General features: G+C 42.2%; 1 protein-coding gene across 6 annotated transcripts in view; it reads right to left on the reverse strand.

The window, feature by feature from the left end:
• PALM2AKAP2 (PALM2 and AKAP2 fusion) overlaps nt 1–18,755 on the reverse strand; it is a 270,772-nt gene that overhangs the window by 215,501 nt on the left and 36,516 nt on the right. For all 6 annotated transcript variants that reach the window (XM_074811959.1, XM_074811957.1, XM_074811963.1 and 3 more), the window contains exon 2: nt 8,662–8,742. In XM_074811959.1, coding sequence (XP_074668060.1) covers nt 8,662–8,742 — 81 coding nt within the window. The remainder of the gene's footprint in view (nt 1–8,661; nt 8,743–18,755) is intronic.

Here is an 18,755-nt window from a genome sequence, read left to right on the forward strand (position 1 = left end):
GTTTTCCCTTTTTATAAAACCCTTTCTGCAGCAGACCCCTGAGCTCATGATCACTGGTCCTCAGGTCTTGTTTCAGAGCTGCTCAAAAGTTTCCTGGCACCTCCAGGACAGTCTGCTCATCCAAGGGACTTGTGCCCTCCCTGTCCCCAAGAAGCCTGTCTCCTCTTTCCCTGTAGCTCCTGGGGTGACAGAGGTTTGCTACAGCACCAGTGAGCCACTGGGATGGGGGTGCAAGGGCGGGGGGGGGGGGGGGGCACATGGGGAGGTGGCTAAATAAATAGTAAATATGAAAATAAAAATAAATGACGGCCACTATTATGATAAGCACCACCTGGAATCATGGCAGCCAAAAGACTGCAGAGATAATTTTTCCTCCTTGTTTGTTTACTGTAGCTGGTACATCTGACAGCCCTTCAGCTCCCAAGTACTTAGTCACTGCTCTTTCTCAAACCATGTGTTTGGCACAGTAACAGAGCAGACAGGAATGTGTTAAACAGTGCAATGTGACTGCAGAAATGGGTGAGGGAAGACTGACCTAGCTAGCATGATTTGTGTTCACCTGCGAAGGGTTAGTTCTCATCTGGGTGCCCCTGTGGTAAGGCAAGGGGATGCAAGAGTGCAGCTGCAGTGTAAGCTGCATGCAACTGGCATTGCAGATGCATGGGGAAGACACATCCATGGTAAGCTACCTGAAGGATGGGTGTGATGATAGATGTAGCTCCTTCATGAAGGTCTCATGTTTTGTTTAAAAACTCTCAGGAACAGAAATTGCAGCTGTACAAATAGAGGTCCAATTCGGAATGCATTGGGGGAAAAAAGTGCCAATTGTTTTACATCCCCAGAGTAAGCTTCCCATCCATTAGCAAGATCACCGGTGTAAATATTTTGTGTGCATTGCTTTTAAATTGTTCAGGTCCCATATTTTATTTAACTTTGTAAACCAAGTAGACAGTAGTTTCCATACAAAGATGAAGAAGAAGAAATAAAACACAAGCTCTTCCAGCTGCAAGGAAATCCACTACAGCAAGAGACATTGTCAAGACTCTGTGAGAGAAGACACAAGGTTTTTGTCTCTCTTGCTTAGACCATTCATCAGTCACAGAGTCTTACTAATTTCACCGAAAGGGATCACAGGTACAGCCTGTTACAAGGTAAAGTTTTTAAGATTCATTAAAGACTTCAGATGACATGGAGCCAAAACCCAACAATAAGATGAAAGATAACTCAAACATAAGCTCTTTTCTACATATATTCCCTATACATCTGTCCTACAAGAAAGCTCTGCTTGAAGTAACAGGTAAAAACAATCATGTTGGTACCTAAGCTGAAGAGTTAGGGTTTATTTTTCAGTATCTCTCATTGGGAAGTCTATTTAAGATTTCAGACTTCTTTGTGGCAGGATGATAATGATGGCTCTGTCCAATTATTTGGCATTTTGCTTGTGGCGAGATTAAGCACCATAATGAGAATAAACAATAAACAACCGCCAGTGGCTGCTGCAGGGGCGAGGGGAGGGCTGAGGGGACTGGGCTGTGCCAACAGGCCCACACTGGCAGTGTGGGGACACAGCTTGCAAAACGGGATGCTGCAATGAGTGTATATGTGGGAGCAGATTTCTCAGGAAGGCCGTGGGATCTCCATCCTGGGCAAGAGTCCAAATGTAATGGGAGGAGGATGGGCATGGGAGCAACCTGCTTCTGCTGGCAGGGGCATGAAGTGACCTCCAGGGTTCCCTCACACATAAATTACTTAACTCCATGAGAACGTTTCTGTTTCCCAGGGAATTTTGGAGCTGGAGTAAGAAATAACTTCAAGTTAGCTGAAGTTTCTGGACTTTATGTGGTTGGACTGAAAAACTGAATAAGACCCTCCACATATGAAAAGAGTTTGATCACACTTTTCCTTCCTGGAGCCAGAAATTTAGGTATGCTTTGTTTTTCCCTGTGAGTACTCAATCCATGTTTTTAAAGGAAGTAAAACATGGTTTTGAGAGAAAAACCAACCAACCAACCAAACCATCCTCCTTTTGGAATAGTTAACAATCTGTGATTTTTAAAACTGTCTCCCCCCAAAACAAATAAGCTTTGCAAGTTATCATCATTACTACACAGCCACAATTGCTTTTACTATTATCTTCTGAAATAATAATTTCCTGTCCTATTCAGTCTGTCCTCAGCTTCAGTTTATCACTCCTTCCCACATACACACATCAGTCAAAAGAGGCAAAAAGAAAAGCTATTTTTCAGAGATTCCTTTCTTTTCTGGTCTTAGAAGTTCCTACATTCTTTTTTTTAAAAAGCTGGATTCAGGTCACGTGAATTCATTTTTGAGCACATATTGGGCCATTAGGAGGGGCTAGGGTTGAAGTGAGCTGTAAACATCCTTGAGCTACTTTGATACAGTCTGGCTAAAATGAAAACTGCCAGAGTGGCAATAACCTGCTCAAAGGACCTTACTATCAGTGAAAACATGAGTACCGATTTTGAAGGGTTTCAAGGAAGTCCTGCGTGTATGGGGATGCTTACTTACACGGTCATTCCAGGATAACTGCCCCATTTGAAGCACAACTCACACACAATACCTTTTTCCTGAAGGAAAGCATTATTGCAGAGAATTTTACCAGAATAATTATGGTATATTCAGCTGTGTGGCAATGACATGCAAGCAGATAAGAAACATGAGTTAAAGGACTGAAGCCTTCATCTCTTTGGGGTAGTCAATTTGCATAGCTGTCATGGAGAAACTATTCTATTGTGGCTAAAAGATTTTATTTGGGGATAGATATTTTGTTTTCTGATTACTGGAAAAGAAAACATATAAGAATTTTTGAAAGCCCTCCTTTCCAACCACTACTTCCCTGCAAGGATATCCAAAGGCTTCGTTACTCTGTAAGCAATTCAGAAAGAGCAAGTGCTATAAATCCTTAAGCTGTGCAGTCCTATTCCCTCATCCACTCCCCTTCTGGCCTAAGGAATCTGGATTTCTCTTCTGGATCACAAAACAGGTTAGCAGAGAGGCAGAGAGCCTTTCACTTCTCAGCTTAAATCGTGGTGGGAGGTGAGCCTTCCAGCAAAAGATGGGCATCATCCCAAAGATACTAAAGCACAGAAAGGGACGAACAGGGGTCCCCTATGCTCTTGGAAATGGAAATTTATCTCCAAATTAGCTCTTAACCTCTCTGTGCCCCAGAACTGTGGTTAGGAAACGGAAATGACGGACCTTCCAGTCTTGCAGAGGTGCAGTGGGCTCCAGTACATTAAAAACAGAGGGTCAGCCTGGGACTATCATAGCAGACATCACTTACCAGAATGACTGCTCAACTATTAATAAGAATAGGTTTTGGGGGCTATTGCACTGACCCTGTGGAGAATGGAGACTGCCCGTGACATCATCAAACATTTTTTGTGTGCTTGACTGAGTCGCCATTTGGTTTAAGGGATAATTTACTTGAAAATCATAAAGGGACTCAACACAAAGGAATAAAAACATTCCTTCATTTGTGAAAGTTACCTTTGTTTTTCCACACTGCTGCATATATATATGGACAGATAGATAGATCTATTTATATTCTCTGACAGCAGTTATTTTAAGAATAGAATAAATTGAGGATAGCGATATAACTGTGGAAAAATAAAATTAGAATTTCTTTATAGATAAGATAGTTTCAGCCAAAACCATACCCTAACAAAATCTCTGTAACATAAAAAGGCTTTCCTTTGCTTCAGAGTAAAGATATAATTATGTTATAGATTAAGTGTTCATGAACTGCAGTCTTTAAGAAGCAGATGTTAACAGAAATAGGTCTCTAATATTTATACCACTCCAGAAATAAAATAAGTGTGGTAAATGGATTTATTGTAACAGTTAAAGTAACAGCAGAGAGGTAATTTTTCATTCAATTTGGAGGTTTTGTGCTGTTTATTTTATTACCAGCCGCCACCAAACAGAGCTACAGCAAACAATTATAGAAATTCTGTTCAACTAACTCCAGAGACAGCCAGACCTTGGAAGAAACACTTCTGCCCCAGAGTTTATTTGAAATAGTAAACATCTCCATTAAAACTGGCCTGCCCAACTGCTGCCTAGCTGAACAAGTTCTTAAAAGCAGCTGTTGTTTGTAGGTTATATCTCCAGTGCAACTAATCAACCAAAATAAATTATTGTCTTCCTCAAAAAAACACATCAGGTTGGTAGATACTGCAGACAGAATGTTTGTATAAGGTGAATTTTGCCCATTTCTCTGATTTCAAACTACAGAAGCTGGTAACATCTCCAGTTCCCACAGATATGGCAAGCCCCTTTTGTAGGCATATGCCTAATGAACTGCCAATGCATGAAGTTTAAACTCTATCGACTGTTAAAAAACACAACAAAACACATCTTGTGTTATATGAAAGAAGAAGCGTTGTTTTGGTATTAAAGATTAAGGTAGGTGGGACATAAGGGAAGCTATTGTAAATTGCCTCTTACTAGAGAAAAACAGCACATTCAGTGTCAAAATATGGACCTTCAAAGCACCCTGTACTGGGTCTGGCTGAGCTGGAATTGGTTTTCCCCTGTAGCAGCCCTCATGGTGCTGTGTTTTATGTTGGGAGCTGGCAGGGTGTTGATAGCACACTGGTGTTGTGGCTACTGCTGAGTAGTGCTTACACAGCACCAAGGCTCTTTCCGACATTTTCCCCCCAACAGTGGGACGGGGTGGGCAAGATCTTGGGAGGGGACACAACCAGGACAGCTGACCCGAACTGACCAAAGGGATATTCCAGACCATATGACGTCTGCTCAGTATAAAGCTGGGAGAAAGGAGGAAGGGGGTGGGGTCACCCTTGGTCCTCTGAGGCAACCACTACGCGTATGGGAGCCCTGCTTCCTGAGAAGGCCTGACATTGCCTGTTAATGGGAAGTAGAGAATAAATCTGTTCTCTTTTTTTGCTTCCGTGTGTGGACCTTTGCTTTGCTTTGCTTTGCTTATATTAAAACTGCTTTTGTTTTACCCACAAGGGTTGGTTTTTTCCTATCTTATTTTCTTTCCCATCTTTGCCTTGTTGAGAAAAAACGGGGAAGGGGAGGAAGTGATAGAGCGACTTGGTGGGTACCTGGCATTTAGCCAAGGTCAAACCACCACACACCCTTATACCTTTTCCAACACCAAGGGCCTTTCCAATGAAGCATCTGATTGTACCATAGATAAATACACCTCCTGCCTTGAACGGAGTGCCCCAACAGCCCTGAAATACCAGGAGGATGCTCTGTTCCCAGCAACCCTATTTCCCAGTGATTCACAGAAGAGGTGATAATGGCTTTCAGTGTCAGCAATGAGGGAATTCAGTTTTTAGAGCCTACGCTACTCTAGACTCTTTCCTACTCCAGACTTTCACACTTGGAGGGTTTCACTGATTATCTCAGAAACTCACACAGACCATCAATAGCTGAGCCATGTTTTTGTCTGGATGTCCTCAGCCATAAAGCCATTGGCCTCATTCTTGGAAGGCTTTGCAAAACATGTTGCCAAAGCCACATGCATATTCAGTGCTGACATTTACTAACTCTAGAGTTTGTTGGGTTGTTCTGCCTAAAACAATGGGGCAGTAGCTGCTGTTTCCTTATTTTCAACCAGGCATGTAACAAGGGAAAAATGAATGAACTGCTAGTAGAGTTAAGTCATTTTGCCAGGGGTCTAATTGGCATCAACAACTTGAAAACTGTAGGTGATCCAGCATAAACATTTGCAATAAACTATTTCTATTAGATATTTTTCCTATGTGAATAAAATTGTCTGAAATTAACAGAACTCCTGTAGCTTCCAGAACCTTTATTAGGTAACCAAACATGCTATTTTACACAGTGTATTTTAAAAAGAAAATTATTCTGACATTTCACAAAAATGAAGCAAACCCATTGAAGCCTGTCATGAATGTCTTTGGGTGAATTCAAACTGTTATGCTTGTGGGATCAACCCAGATACTGCAGACACAGGATTAACCCAGATACTATTTTCAAAGGTTTCTCCACAGCAGACTTTAATGAACAATGATATGAAGTCCTTACACTCTACACTGACATCAACAACCTTACAGCATTTTGGGGAAATACATGGGCTTCCTAGGCAAGACTGATTTTTTTGACCTGGATTTATGTCTTGCACAGAATTAGTTGAAATCCACATAATTCAGAAAATGAACCATGTTCTACCTAGCACTTCTGAAAGAAAATGGATGCACTTATTTTGGGCTGTGTAAGACAGACTGGGGAGCCATATCAGACTGCAGGATTATATTCATAGAAGACTCGGAGCCCCTGGCTTGCAGAGACTCAGAGCAACCAGGGCGAGGTGAGGGAGAGTCTTGGAGAGGTGGGGGGAGGATACACAGCTTTCCAAATGAACAAAGCAGCCTGGCTGGCCAAGTACCATTTTTGTCAGCATCCCACTAAACAACCAGTACGCTGAACAACGAATGAAAAGAAAATGCAGTTTGCTTGGTCTGTCTCCACAGAGAAAGGGAAATACTGTCAAGCCAGTGACTCTATTTTACTTACTTTTTTTTTTTTTTGAGCCTGAGGCCTCTCTCGGTTTAGAAAGTGCCCACCAGCAATGAGGATGAACTCTGTTATCCCATATAGGCCTCTGCTATCACCTCATCCAGTTCTCCCAGCAGACAGTTGTTTGGCGGTACACTGAGGTGGTACAGACAGCTCCTGGAGCAGCAGTCACCATGACCACTCCACTAAAAGCAACACACTTCTCCTCTAATGACAAGTGATGCCACTGAATGGAGAGGTAGAGAAGATCCTATTGTGTCTTGATGCTCATCCTCGCACTCAGAATTGCAGACCTTAAGTCTAGCTGCGTTTTTAGCTGAGAAAGCTGCCATTTTACATTTCTGTGCCCTGATCTCCCCTTAGCTTCCTGTAAAATTACTGCTCTTGCTCCAGGCTCTGAGCTAAATAGTAAAGGGAAATAGTTAATTTTCATGTGTGTCACTCAAGAAATCCATGCAGCAAGACTGAACCTCTGCTAGTGGCAATCAGCATAGCAGAGCTGAAATCAGTACCAGTTTATACCAGCCGAGGGTCTGGCCCCGCTGCATCACCTTGAGAGGTTTTCCTTTTCCCTGTGGATGATGATAAAATTCAGTTTAGCAACAGCTATGTCAAAATAAATCAGATGAAATACAGAATTGCCAGAATTGGCTTTTCAAAAGGCTCTGCTTAAAGAATTTCATGAAAAATCATAATTCAGTTAGCTTGGAAACAGTTAACATGATAAAGGAAGTCCTCAGCTTTGCAGCAAGAAGAAAAAAAAAACAAGCATCATGAAGGCACTGAAAAGGCATCTTACTGCCCTGCTGCATCACCCTACGGTCATTAGAAGAAATTCTCCCTTGCCTGTAGTCAATGGCAGCCTGAACGAAATGGCAACTCCTGTTGCCCCACAGAAATGCAATCACATCAACTGGTAACACCCAAGACAATGTGTGACATCCACAGATTTATGGTGAAGCCGATGGAGCATTTCTGTAGGCTGCAATCAATTACTTGAGCTTAACTGCATCATATTTACCAGAAAATGAGGAATAGTTTACAGAACATGATGGCAGGGGCTTGAAGAGACAGGAGAAGGATCCTGTCTGTAACATAACTTGAAGTCTAGTCTTCAGGTGCACGAGTGGACAGAGAAGATATTCTGTGCACCATCTCCCCATGCAGGTGCACTGTTCACACACACACACACATACTACTGCACAAGCAACCTAAACATCTTATTTTTAAAAGTACAGCCCAGCTCACTTGCTGCAAGGATAGACTGTCCAGTCCTGATCATCCTTCTCAGATCTTTTAATCACTGAAATCCCTCGGGCTGCCCTACTGAACTAATCTAATGAGATTTGACCACAAATGTGCACTGGTTACAAAAAGATCACATGTACATTTTTGTTTGTCTCTTTGCTATGCACAAATGTAAAGACAAACTCTGCTACTGACAGGAAGGATAAATGACAGAAATAACCAGGATGGCTTTCAAATGATGTATCTGCAGCTGTCATGGAGTCCAATGGGGACTGGGGCTGCTTGGCACCCGGCTAAATATCAAGGCGCCTCTCCATGTAGAGGCACACACATGCATCAACACCCGCCCTGCATGTGGATACATGCCCATTTTATTATGCTATGTATGCCTATTAACTTCATCCTACAATTAAAGCTTTACACACACACACACACACACACACGCATATGCATGCTAACTAACACTCCCTCTGTAACACACAAAATCTAATGACAGGCACGAGAAAAATATAACGCAGCTCTGCAGGCAGAAAGTGCTCACTGAAGCTATGCAGTGCACACCCAATCCACAGCAATTGGTGTCTTACCATTATGTATAATAAATAATAGTGTTAAATCATAACAGCACTGCCGTGCTGCCTGCGCTAACACCCTCCCGACTCCATGCTCCTAAGCTATTTCTGCAACATGGTCCTGTGCATGAAAGACAGAGAATGAAAAGCAGGCAGGACATGATCACTGCAAGAGATAGGCTCCGGCAGTGAAAGCTGCTTCATGTCGGAGTGGGCTCTTCCCAGCTTTCAGACGTGTGATCTGCATGTCTAATAATGAACAGATTTAGTCAATCCATCATTTCTGGCATCAGTCCCTTACCTTGAAATGCTGCAGCTGAAGTATCTGGTCCTCAAGCTGTTGTCTCTTGCCTTCTATTTCTGTCTGCCTTTTCCTTTTCTCCTTGGAAAAATAATTTGAGAGAGAGAGAGAGAGAGAAATCTCGTCAGAAAAACGGAGGCTTTAAGGGTAACAGATTCGTAAGAGCATGTAAGCAGTCAAACGCATCTGTACAGATGTCATCAGTCCCATTTCACCTGCTCCTCTGCCTGCTGGTATGCAAACAGCAGCGTCCTGGGAAGACGCCAGCCCCAGACTAGCCGGTTGCTCACCAGCAGGAGAAATTCTCCTCGCTCGTTCCCAGCAGCCGGAGCAGCAACAGAGTGCACAGTCCCAGAGGAGGGGAGAAAACAGGCATAACAGCTGAGAGAGAAGTTAAAGGGACAAAGATGTGCTTTTGCATTTGAGACGCCGGGCCAAAACCATGGATTGCATGGTGCAGTTGTGACAGTAAGGCAACACGAAAGCAGTGGGTGGCATCACGGAGGAAGGAAGCTGGGTTACAGACCGTGTTTTTCCCTGTTGAGGTTGGTGGTAAGACTTTCCCTGGGCTCGACAGGGAGAAGGTGTTTTAGTCAGATTGCATGGGATTTACCTGCAAAGCAACTGGGATGGATAACCCCCAGCTGGCTTTGTTTAAAATTCAAGCCACCAAGGACAGCACGGTCATTTCCACAGCTGAGGTTTTCACAGTCACGTTCACGAACACGGTCACGCATCCGTACCCAGGCTGTTCCCCTCAGCAGGCAGCAGACTCTCTCAGGTGTTTCAAGAGCAGAATGACCTGCTTTTCTCCCCTGCAACACCCTCCTCTTATGAAGGAAAAACTGTTTGCTTTTTGTCAATCTTCTGCACCTTTGCAGGGAACGTTTCTCCTCACCCATCCCCAGTCTGGATCAGCTTCCCTCTCCTGGAGGTCTCTTCTTATTTTAGATTGTGTGGACAAGACAGAAATACTGGGTAGTAAATGGAGTCAGTCAAACAAGCGTACCAGCCTCAGTTTTTACTGGAACAACAGTTTTTATTCCCTACTGTGAAAGCATGTTTTTGTTATTTAAATATTTCAGTAGCTGTAAGGCTGGGCTTGAAGACATTTGAGGATTCCTTAAGCCCCAAAGTAATTTTTCTGTCTTATTTCTAGATGCCCTACTGACGCTCTGGGAAATCTCTGCTTTTCAGGGATTTCAAACCTTCATGCCTTCTCCTCAAAGGGCATATGATAAGATGCTGCCTGTGCAGAAATTAATCATGATTATATTGGACCTCAAACCAGGGCATTTTGAGTGAAAGCATTACATTTAAAAGGCAAACTGTTTGTTTTTTTTTTTAATGCCAGTCTAACTCAAAACAAAGCAAAACATGGAGCTAGATAACTGTCTGGACTACTCCTGCTGAAGAGTGAGACATCAGAACGGTGATGGGAGGGCTGGAGTAATGAACCCAGAAGAGGCAAAGTAGTCAAATGATGCATATGTCAAGCAGTTCTGTAATACACTGCACAGTCTTACATGCTGATTGTTTGTGTTTATCTACATCTACATGCACACACTCCCCACTGTCTGAAGTATGTCATGCTGAACAAAAATATTTTGCTGAAGTTGTTCCAGAATAGGAAAATTGGATTTTTGGGTAACTAAAATGTCACAAACAGTGCCTGTCTTCAGCTGAAAACTTGACATCTTATTGCTCTCTGCACGCAGAAGATAGTTTGCATTTGTGCACACACAAGCATACAAAATTTATGCATGTACCTTTAAAATCCTTCCTTATATAAAATTGATAGTGTGTGGATCATCCCTTGTATCACTCCTCCAATCCTCTTCTCCCCTTTGCATTTTTGAATGGAAAAGGATATTGGATAGCTCAGGGGTTAAAAAACCCCAACATTGTTCAGGGATCTCTCTCGCCATTTTCTTCATTCTGTGATATTAACAGCATACTTTGGAGACTGAAAACAGGATTTGTTCTTTGCTATTTCCTCAAATAGCTGGTCAGCCATGGACCGGAATAAAGTAGTTCTAAAAGCTGTTCCAATTAATGGCCTAATATTCTCAGAATAAGGATAATTCTGCACTGTTTGCACTAAACTGGCCAGATGACAGAATGTTTGGATTTCACATATGTAGGCATTAACACCCCACATCTGACACTCCATAGGCCACCATAAGGCACCTACATCTTCACAGTTAACTGACCTACATTTATATGTGTGTATATATATACATATGCTTTTGTGTACATATACGTATTCTAGCCTTCACAAAAACTGTCTTGCTAAAACACAGTACCTCCTCTGGCTGGTTGTGTCATGCTGTATAATGGATGTGACAAGACAGCCTTATAAAACATAGATGGAAACTTCTTTTCTTTGTGAGAAAGGGAAAGCACTTAAGAGTATTTTCCCTGTAGGCAGCAACACAGCAGGCACTAAAATACTTCAACTACTTACTAACTAGTGGGCTTCTGTGGATTTGAATTGGAATATTGCTCACGTTTCCATTTCACTGGCTTTAAGTCAGTTTGACTGCATGCCTCTACTGTCTGATTTTGTACCACAGCTATGGCTGAGGAGTATGACAACAAAAGTACTTTTTTCTCTCAAGATTTCATGATTTGCAGCATTGGTAGTTAGCTATCAGGACATTTCACCACCAGGTCACTAGATCACATTCAGTTTAGGTTTCTCCCAGTCACTGAAGGTTGTGGCTATATGTGTTCCTGGTTTATATGGGCGTGTTCTGAAAAAATGTGGTAGAAGATTGGACTGGCTGACAAAAATCCCACCAAAATCAGCATGTCAAGGATTTTAGACATTGAGTAAATGAAACCAGCCCCCACTTAAGCAGGCTCCTGATTCGGGACTTTACTGAAAACACTGGCACATAAAGCACATGCTTACACCTAAGTGTTTGTTAAGGCACTTATCTACGTTGAAAGCACTAAATGTTCCTCGTTACTTTGTTCATCTAATTATAGATATCTTTTTTCCAAGTATGCCTGTTAAGCTACAAATTTACAAAGGGTCCTAGCACCAAGAAAATAAAGTGCTCACTTTAAACACACAGTTTTACCCCAGACAGCTTCAGTTAAATGCACATCCTCTTTTTTTTTCTTCAATGCAGGGAGTACTCCATCACTGCTTCAGCTAGCAGTTAACACTAATCACCTCCAAGAAGTAACCCTCAAGAGCATCCCCGATATCCTCCTCCTGGCAAGGATGCACTGAGCTCAAGCCATAGGGTGAAGGCAGGAGCCGGGAGGATGCTGGGGTATATACAGGATGACCCAATTTTCTACAGTTTCTGCACCTTTTGAGGGGGCTAGTGAAAACCACACACACACACACACACACACACTTCCTTGGACACCAAGTGTTTCTGGGTTTTTTTTCAAGAACTGAAGGGATTATAGAAACTAGGTTGAAAAGAGGTGGAGAAAACAGGCACTGATGCCAGTTTTACTGTGAATGTGGTAGGTTTAAAAGGAAAGATTTATATCTATCTGTGGTGTGCTGCTTTTGTAAGAATACAGATAGTCATCATGGATGGTTACCTTTCCAAAATGGTAGAGGAGTACCATTTGGGAGGTACACTCAAGATGCTCTGAATATTGGGGATATTCATGAGTAAAATAAGATTTAAACCTTATATCCCTCTCTTCACCAAAAATACTAGGAAAATGAGAAAGTTAAAGTACTTGATTTTTTTACTCACAGACCCAAATGATGGGAAAAGAACATAGGTCAAATGGCAAGGTTACTCACACCTTGAAATTTGTTCAGTGAAAAATGAGATTTGCACTCAGGCACTGACATGTGGATGTGCAATATGGAAACCATACATTTATTTTCTTTTCCAAAAAGCTTGATTTCAGAATGGAAGTAATTGCTTCTTACCTCTAAAGGTGGCCAGTGCCACTTTCCTATTGCTAAAAAACAAATATCAGAAACTTGGTAAGACCCAATCCACTTGGAAGAGAGAGAGGTGTTGGGAAGATAAAATGGAGATCTGTAAAATCATGAGTGGGGGAATGGAGACAGCCAGTGGGCAACTACTGCTCACTCCATCTTCCCCGTAAGAAAAGGAGGGGCATCAAGTGAAACTGGATAGGACAAGTTTGAAGCCAAGGCAAACGTCTGCTGTAAAAATCCCTGTCTCGTGCTGTGGGTGCTAGAAGGTGATGGGAAGCCTGGGGACAGTCAGAGACAAGGAATACTGTGAGGGTTCCTACACAAACTGAAATTGCATCTGGTTCAGGAAGACCCTGAACCACAGATTGTTTTGAGGGTGTTTGCTAAGTTTTTATGTACTTGTCCTTCTCTCATGCTCATCCTAACACCACTGATTTTTCATTCATCAGAGAAGGGGTACAGAATTTTTGTCTGAATCCTGTATTACATTTGATCAAAATAATATAGTTTAGTATCAGAACTGTCAAACTGTTCCAGTCAAAAAAACCCAAACCACCACAAACCAACAACAACAAAAAACACCAAACCAAACATAAGACCTTGAAAAAACCAAGTGATACCAAGCTGCTTCTCTGTGACATGGCAGTCAGAGAATACTTCAATTTTCCATTACAAAATCATTTTTGTTCTTGTTTAGAAATCTGCCTGCACAGTGTGGGAAGTGATACAGAGATTATTCGGCTCAGAGAGTCATAACTGTCTGCGGAGAAACATGTACCTCTAAAGCCAGTAAATCTTTGGGGCAATAAACCCTTGGTAAAGCCCTCTGCTTCCCTTGCACTGGCAGAAACACCTGACTTCTTTGGTTTAAAGCCGGGTCAGACATGTGCAGAAAGCACTCCACAGAGCAGCACAGAAGCTAAATGCTGTTTGATTGACCTCACTGGGAAAACACATGCTCAAAGCTGATGGCTGGCTAAGGCTTATGGTACAGGTATCCAGAAGAACATGGGGGGAAAAAACAAAAAAAATCCCCAATTCCACAAAAACCCGGACAGGGATCCTGTGACCCTTGAGGAGATGGGCAGCATGACACCAGAGGAGTTACTACCTGTAGTTTCAGCGAAGAGGTTTCCCATTGGCTTCATCCTGCATGCCAGGCAACTGTCCAGCATGCCACGGAGAAGTGGGTGGAAGAGGGTGAGCTCCTGCCTATCGTGCCAACGCAAAACAAGTGCACCCAAAAATGGCATGGGTGGAGGAAAATTATAGTCTACTTCAAAGCAAGGGAAACAGTTACAAAGAACTGTCCTCAAAGAATCACACGAATTTCTTCAACAAGAAATTATTTTCTCCACTCTGCACAGTTGGCAGATATTATTCTCTATTTATTTAAAGCTCACAGATTTTTAGGGCAGCAAGTAAGGAAACAAACAAGCAAAAGAGCTGCTGACACCTCATTTTTCTGTTGCCACTTCAGAGAGATCCAGAACTCTGGGGGAAAAGTAGCATCTGGGTTCTGTTAATGATTTCAACCTGCAGTTAGCATAATTTCAAGAAATCGTTCCTCATGGAAACTGAAACTTACAGCAGGGTGGTAGTTTAAATGACCATCTTCACTGTGGTGACTTCACATCTCTCAGCAGTAAAATCAAATCTGTAAATTTGTTTCCTCTTTTGTGCTTCAGAAGTAATGGTTCACAGGAAAGAAAATATTAAGAAACACAGGAGGCTAATCTTCAGGTTTTTTCCTCTATTCCCCTCCTCCCCCTCCTTCATTCTCATCTGGTCATTTCTTTTATTTTCCTGTTGTGTTTGAAGAGTGGGAAACTCTCCTGACAGCAGCCAATCCTACCAGTTGCAGTGATGCAGCCCAGTACTGGCAGCACTTTGCAAAATGCAGTTCGGAGCATTTTTTGCTGTTGTAAACAGCATACAATGGAAATCACAGCACCAGAAGAGGCAAGACGCAGAGCTGAAGCAGGGACATAGTTACATCAGAGTAAACACACCTCGAAGGTTGGTGGCAGGATGCCTGCTCCTTTTGGATGATCAATGCCCACTTTGATTACTTGCTGCCAGTACAAGAAGGTGGAGCCCATCATTCTGCCAAGTGTATCAAACTAGATCACCATATGCACTGGCATGAGTGTGCTCGGTGAATATCTTGTTATGGGTAGCCACACAGCCTCTGTAACTGCAAGCTGAAGGCTTGTCTGGTCTCCTGTTTTGAGCACTGGGAAATTTGTGTTGTTTCAGATTATGGGAAATAACTCTTCCTGCAGCTCTTCTCCTACCCTGCTCCCAGCAGAACCAGAGTCTGTCCATTCCTGAGATCCATTTTTCTCTGCAGTTACACCATCAACACATAAATGTCAGCTATTGGCTTGCTGCTCTCTCAGGCATTTTCCTGCAAGACCCTCTCTGCCCAGTCCCCTGAAACCAATGGCCACCTGGCTAAGCTTTGTTTCACCTGAAACATGACCCAGGGACAAGTTCCCTGCATCTCTATACTGGAATCCAGCTTCTGAACTTAAGGAGACTGCAGTCTGTGCTCCTATGTAGCATCTAAGAAACTGCCACCCTTTTTCACTAACAGTCTCCCTGTACAGGAAGCTTATTACCTAAAGCATAGATTCATGGTTTAAAATGTCCTTAAGTGCCTAGGGCCTGGGTGGCTCACCTTACTGGACCCTCTCCATACCAGAACAAAACAAACTGCCTGTTAGAAAGTTCTAGATGATGCAGGAACAGCAGGAGTACAAGATGCTACTGTAATGCTTTCCATGTACCATCCACATATCTTATGACAAAGCTGTGACCATTTCCATCACTCCAAGCAACACGCAGATGGGTTATTTAGGAATGAACAACAGGAGTTCCTAATTACACAGGTGCAGCAGATAAATGCCTGAGGGGAGCAGGTGAAACCCACCTAAAAGATGAAGGCTGCGATTAGCTCCTTTCCTCATGCTTGCTCTTTCCACGGTTTTATGCAAAGCAGGAAGCAAAGGAGAGATTAGAGACAAGGTGAACAGTTAATGACCAGGTATGTATGTCCTTCACCTCCTTTCTTGTGAAACTGGTTTAAACTGGAGATTGCTGTCACAAGAGTTGATCCCCATTAAATAGACAGCTTGCCACAGCATGCAAGAAATGTCTTGGCATGTTGGTTTTGGACACAGAATAGGCTTAATACACAGAGGCAGACCCTGGTGAGGGAGTAAGTAGAAGAGCCTGGAAGTTATAGAAGTGCTTTGTTTCTCATCTATTGACAGGGTCCTGATAAAGGGAAGGTAGTATCACCTGTAGAGAGCTGAACACTCAGGGTGAAGAAAGAAAATGCTCTCAGACCAGAAATACACTGGTTTTCATTGCAGCCTTGCCTCCCTTTTTTCCAGTAGTGAGTGTCAGAGAAGTTATTTGCTTATGTACAAGAATGGGGTGACTTGAGAGAGATAAAGAGATACAAGCTCCCTGTAACCAACTTAAGTGTTCCCAGTAAAGAAGCAAATGTTTCTGGTCTGCAGCCCCCTTTCTTGCTGATTTTATCACTTGCATGCAGAATAACAGTTCTTACTTAAATGGGGAAAACACACTCGCAAAATTTATTTCCTCCCTTTCATCTAAAACTTAGGCTTCCCTTGCATGATGTCAAAGGATGTGTTTCTCCTGTGCTGACCTGCTAATGCAAATAGAGCAGCTCTGTGTCCACATGCGCACTGCCTGCAACTCAATGTTCAAGTAAGAGAACCATAATAGCCATCCTGTGTGTTTGGGACACCAAAGGAGAAGTGCATCAGCATGAAGCCCTATAGGATTAACTCTCACTCAGAGCTTCTGAATATGAACATTTCATGACTGCCACAAGCCTACTGCCAATGTCATACATGAGACTAAGCAGAAGAAAGCTGTCCAAGAGGAGAAAGGATCCTTTCTGGTGAAGACAACAATCTCTGAAAGGATTGCAGCAAAAACTTCAGCTGCCCTGCATGCTTATAATTATAGCTCCCTGGTCACCGAATGCAACCATCATGATGCACACAGACAACGACTGCTTAATTAAAATCACCATGCATCTCAAACAACAAATAAAAGGATGGCACTGCTCCCAGAACAACAGCTCTTAATGAAAAGTGATGAATTTCCCTTTGAAAAGTGAATGCATTTCCCTTTGAAAAACTCACTCATTAGCAATTTTGGAAGGGGACACAATAGAAAAATGTCTCATTGAGATGGTGGAGTAAAATTATTTTAGGAGAAAACGTGGTTCCTCTGATATCACATGGGAAAATTCCCACTTTGATTGATCAATCATCCCCATTTTGATGCAACCAGGATTTTACCTGCAGTATCCCCCTTTCACTGAATGCTACCAGGTCACTGGAAGCAGTGTTTCAGGTCTAACACAACCCATGGGCATTTTTGACTGGGCCACCACCATAATGAGTCCTTGAAGTATGGAAAGATTTAGTTGACTTTCCTTCTCTCCTCCCAAGTCTGAACTGAAACTGAACGTGGGCTGAGACCCACAGATGATGCTTTCCTTCAGTCCTGACTGGAATAAATCCCCCCTTTCCTATGCATTTATGATTTGATCAAGGGTGTCAGGCTCTTAAATGGCTCCTGAGAGGTGACCAGGGTCATTGGTGTTTGAGTATCTTTTCTGTGAGATACAACAGTGAATCAAACAGATGTCCCATAAATGCCAGGTTCCCACCCCTTATTAAATCCACATCAATATTTCTTCCAAAACTTCCAAGTTTTTACACTAACTGGAGTCCTGTAGCAACCTTCTCTGTGGCATCAATTATTTCTGGAAAGTGCTCAAAAGCCTGTACAGAGCACATTGTTAGTATAAATCATGAAATATTTATCCATTATTCTGGATAATCCTTAACACCAGTCATAAATGACAGGCAGCTGAACTTCATTACCTAGTGCCTACTACAGCTAACCTTCAAGATCACGTGTATAGCTTGCTAGCACTGACCTTGTTCTACTGTATCTTGAGCTAGATAGAAAATTCAGCGTCTTCATCTAGCAAATCATTTTTCTTACTAAAAATAAGGTGGAATTTTCTAGGTAATTTTGTGTAGAACAAATTCTGAAACTTCTATCTTCTTTAGAAAAACAGCAAAATTCTGAAAGAAGCTACTTTTAATCAACTACTTTTTTCTGTACTTAAAAATAAATTTTGGTTAAAGAGTGTTAAGCAGCCTTTGATCTAAGTTTTCATTCATAAAAATATACAAGGAGTTCTCTTTAGGATGAGTAGAAAACCAGTTTGTTAACTCTCCCTACTATCATGATGTTACTAATTGGCCTTGGTTTGAAACCATGCTGTTCAATGTACATCCTTTCACTGTTTGCTGTTGAAAAGGAGAAAGACAGGCTTAACTTAATCACATTTCCACAGCTCCAAAGAAAAGAGTGTCTCTTTTTTACCCTCATGCTCTATACACTCCTTAAATATCTCTTCATGCTGCCAAACGGGACATTGTAAAACAGGAGGAAACATCTCTGATTACAGCAAGATATTGAATGTGCAGAGAAACATATATACAAGGCTCACCCTGACCTACAAAGCAGGTGCTGATCAATACAGTATGACAACCACTACAAAATTTCTAACTATTGCATTAAGAAATGAAAAATAAATCACAAAGTTTTTAATTCAAGGCATCCAAGCTGAAGCTGTGATTCCTTACGCAAGTTTCCCACAAAGCAAGAGCCTGGTGAGGATCTCTCTGTGTTATTTTTCACTTGGTGAGAACTTAGATCGGAATCACCAAGACTGTGATTTCAGCAGAATTTGTTTTCCCTCTTTATGGAGTTTAATTGCACATATGACAGACAACTCCACTTCAAGAAGCTTAAAACTCCCCAGGACACAGCAAGTTAAGTGCAAAGAAGAAATTGGATTTTCTGCAGTGGAAAGGGAATAAACTGGTCTGGCTGGTCAGCACAGAGCAATGGCCAGGACCTGTAGGGATGCCACTGGTGCTAATTCTGGTACTTGAATCATATCCAGCTTTTTGCTTGTTATTTTGAAAGTAATGGTAGAAAAGACCCAAATCAAGGAATTAATACATAAAGCTGGTCTTTGTGTTTTAATCCTTACAGTCTGGCTGGATTAGCCAATTATTTCAGAGTCTCAGTGTCT

This window comes from Strix aluco, chromosome Z, assembly GCF_031877795.1.
Source record: "Strix aluco isolate bStrAlu1 chromosome Z, bStrAlu1.hap1, whole genome shotgun sequence".
NCBI classification, from domain to species: Eukaryota; Metazoa; Chordata; class Aves; order Strigiformes; family Strigidae; genus Strix; species Strix aluco.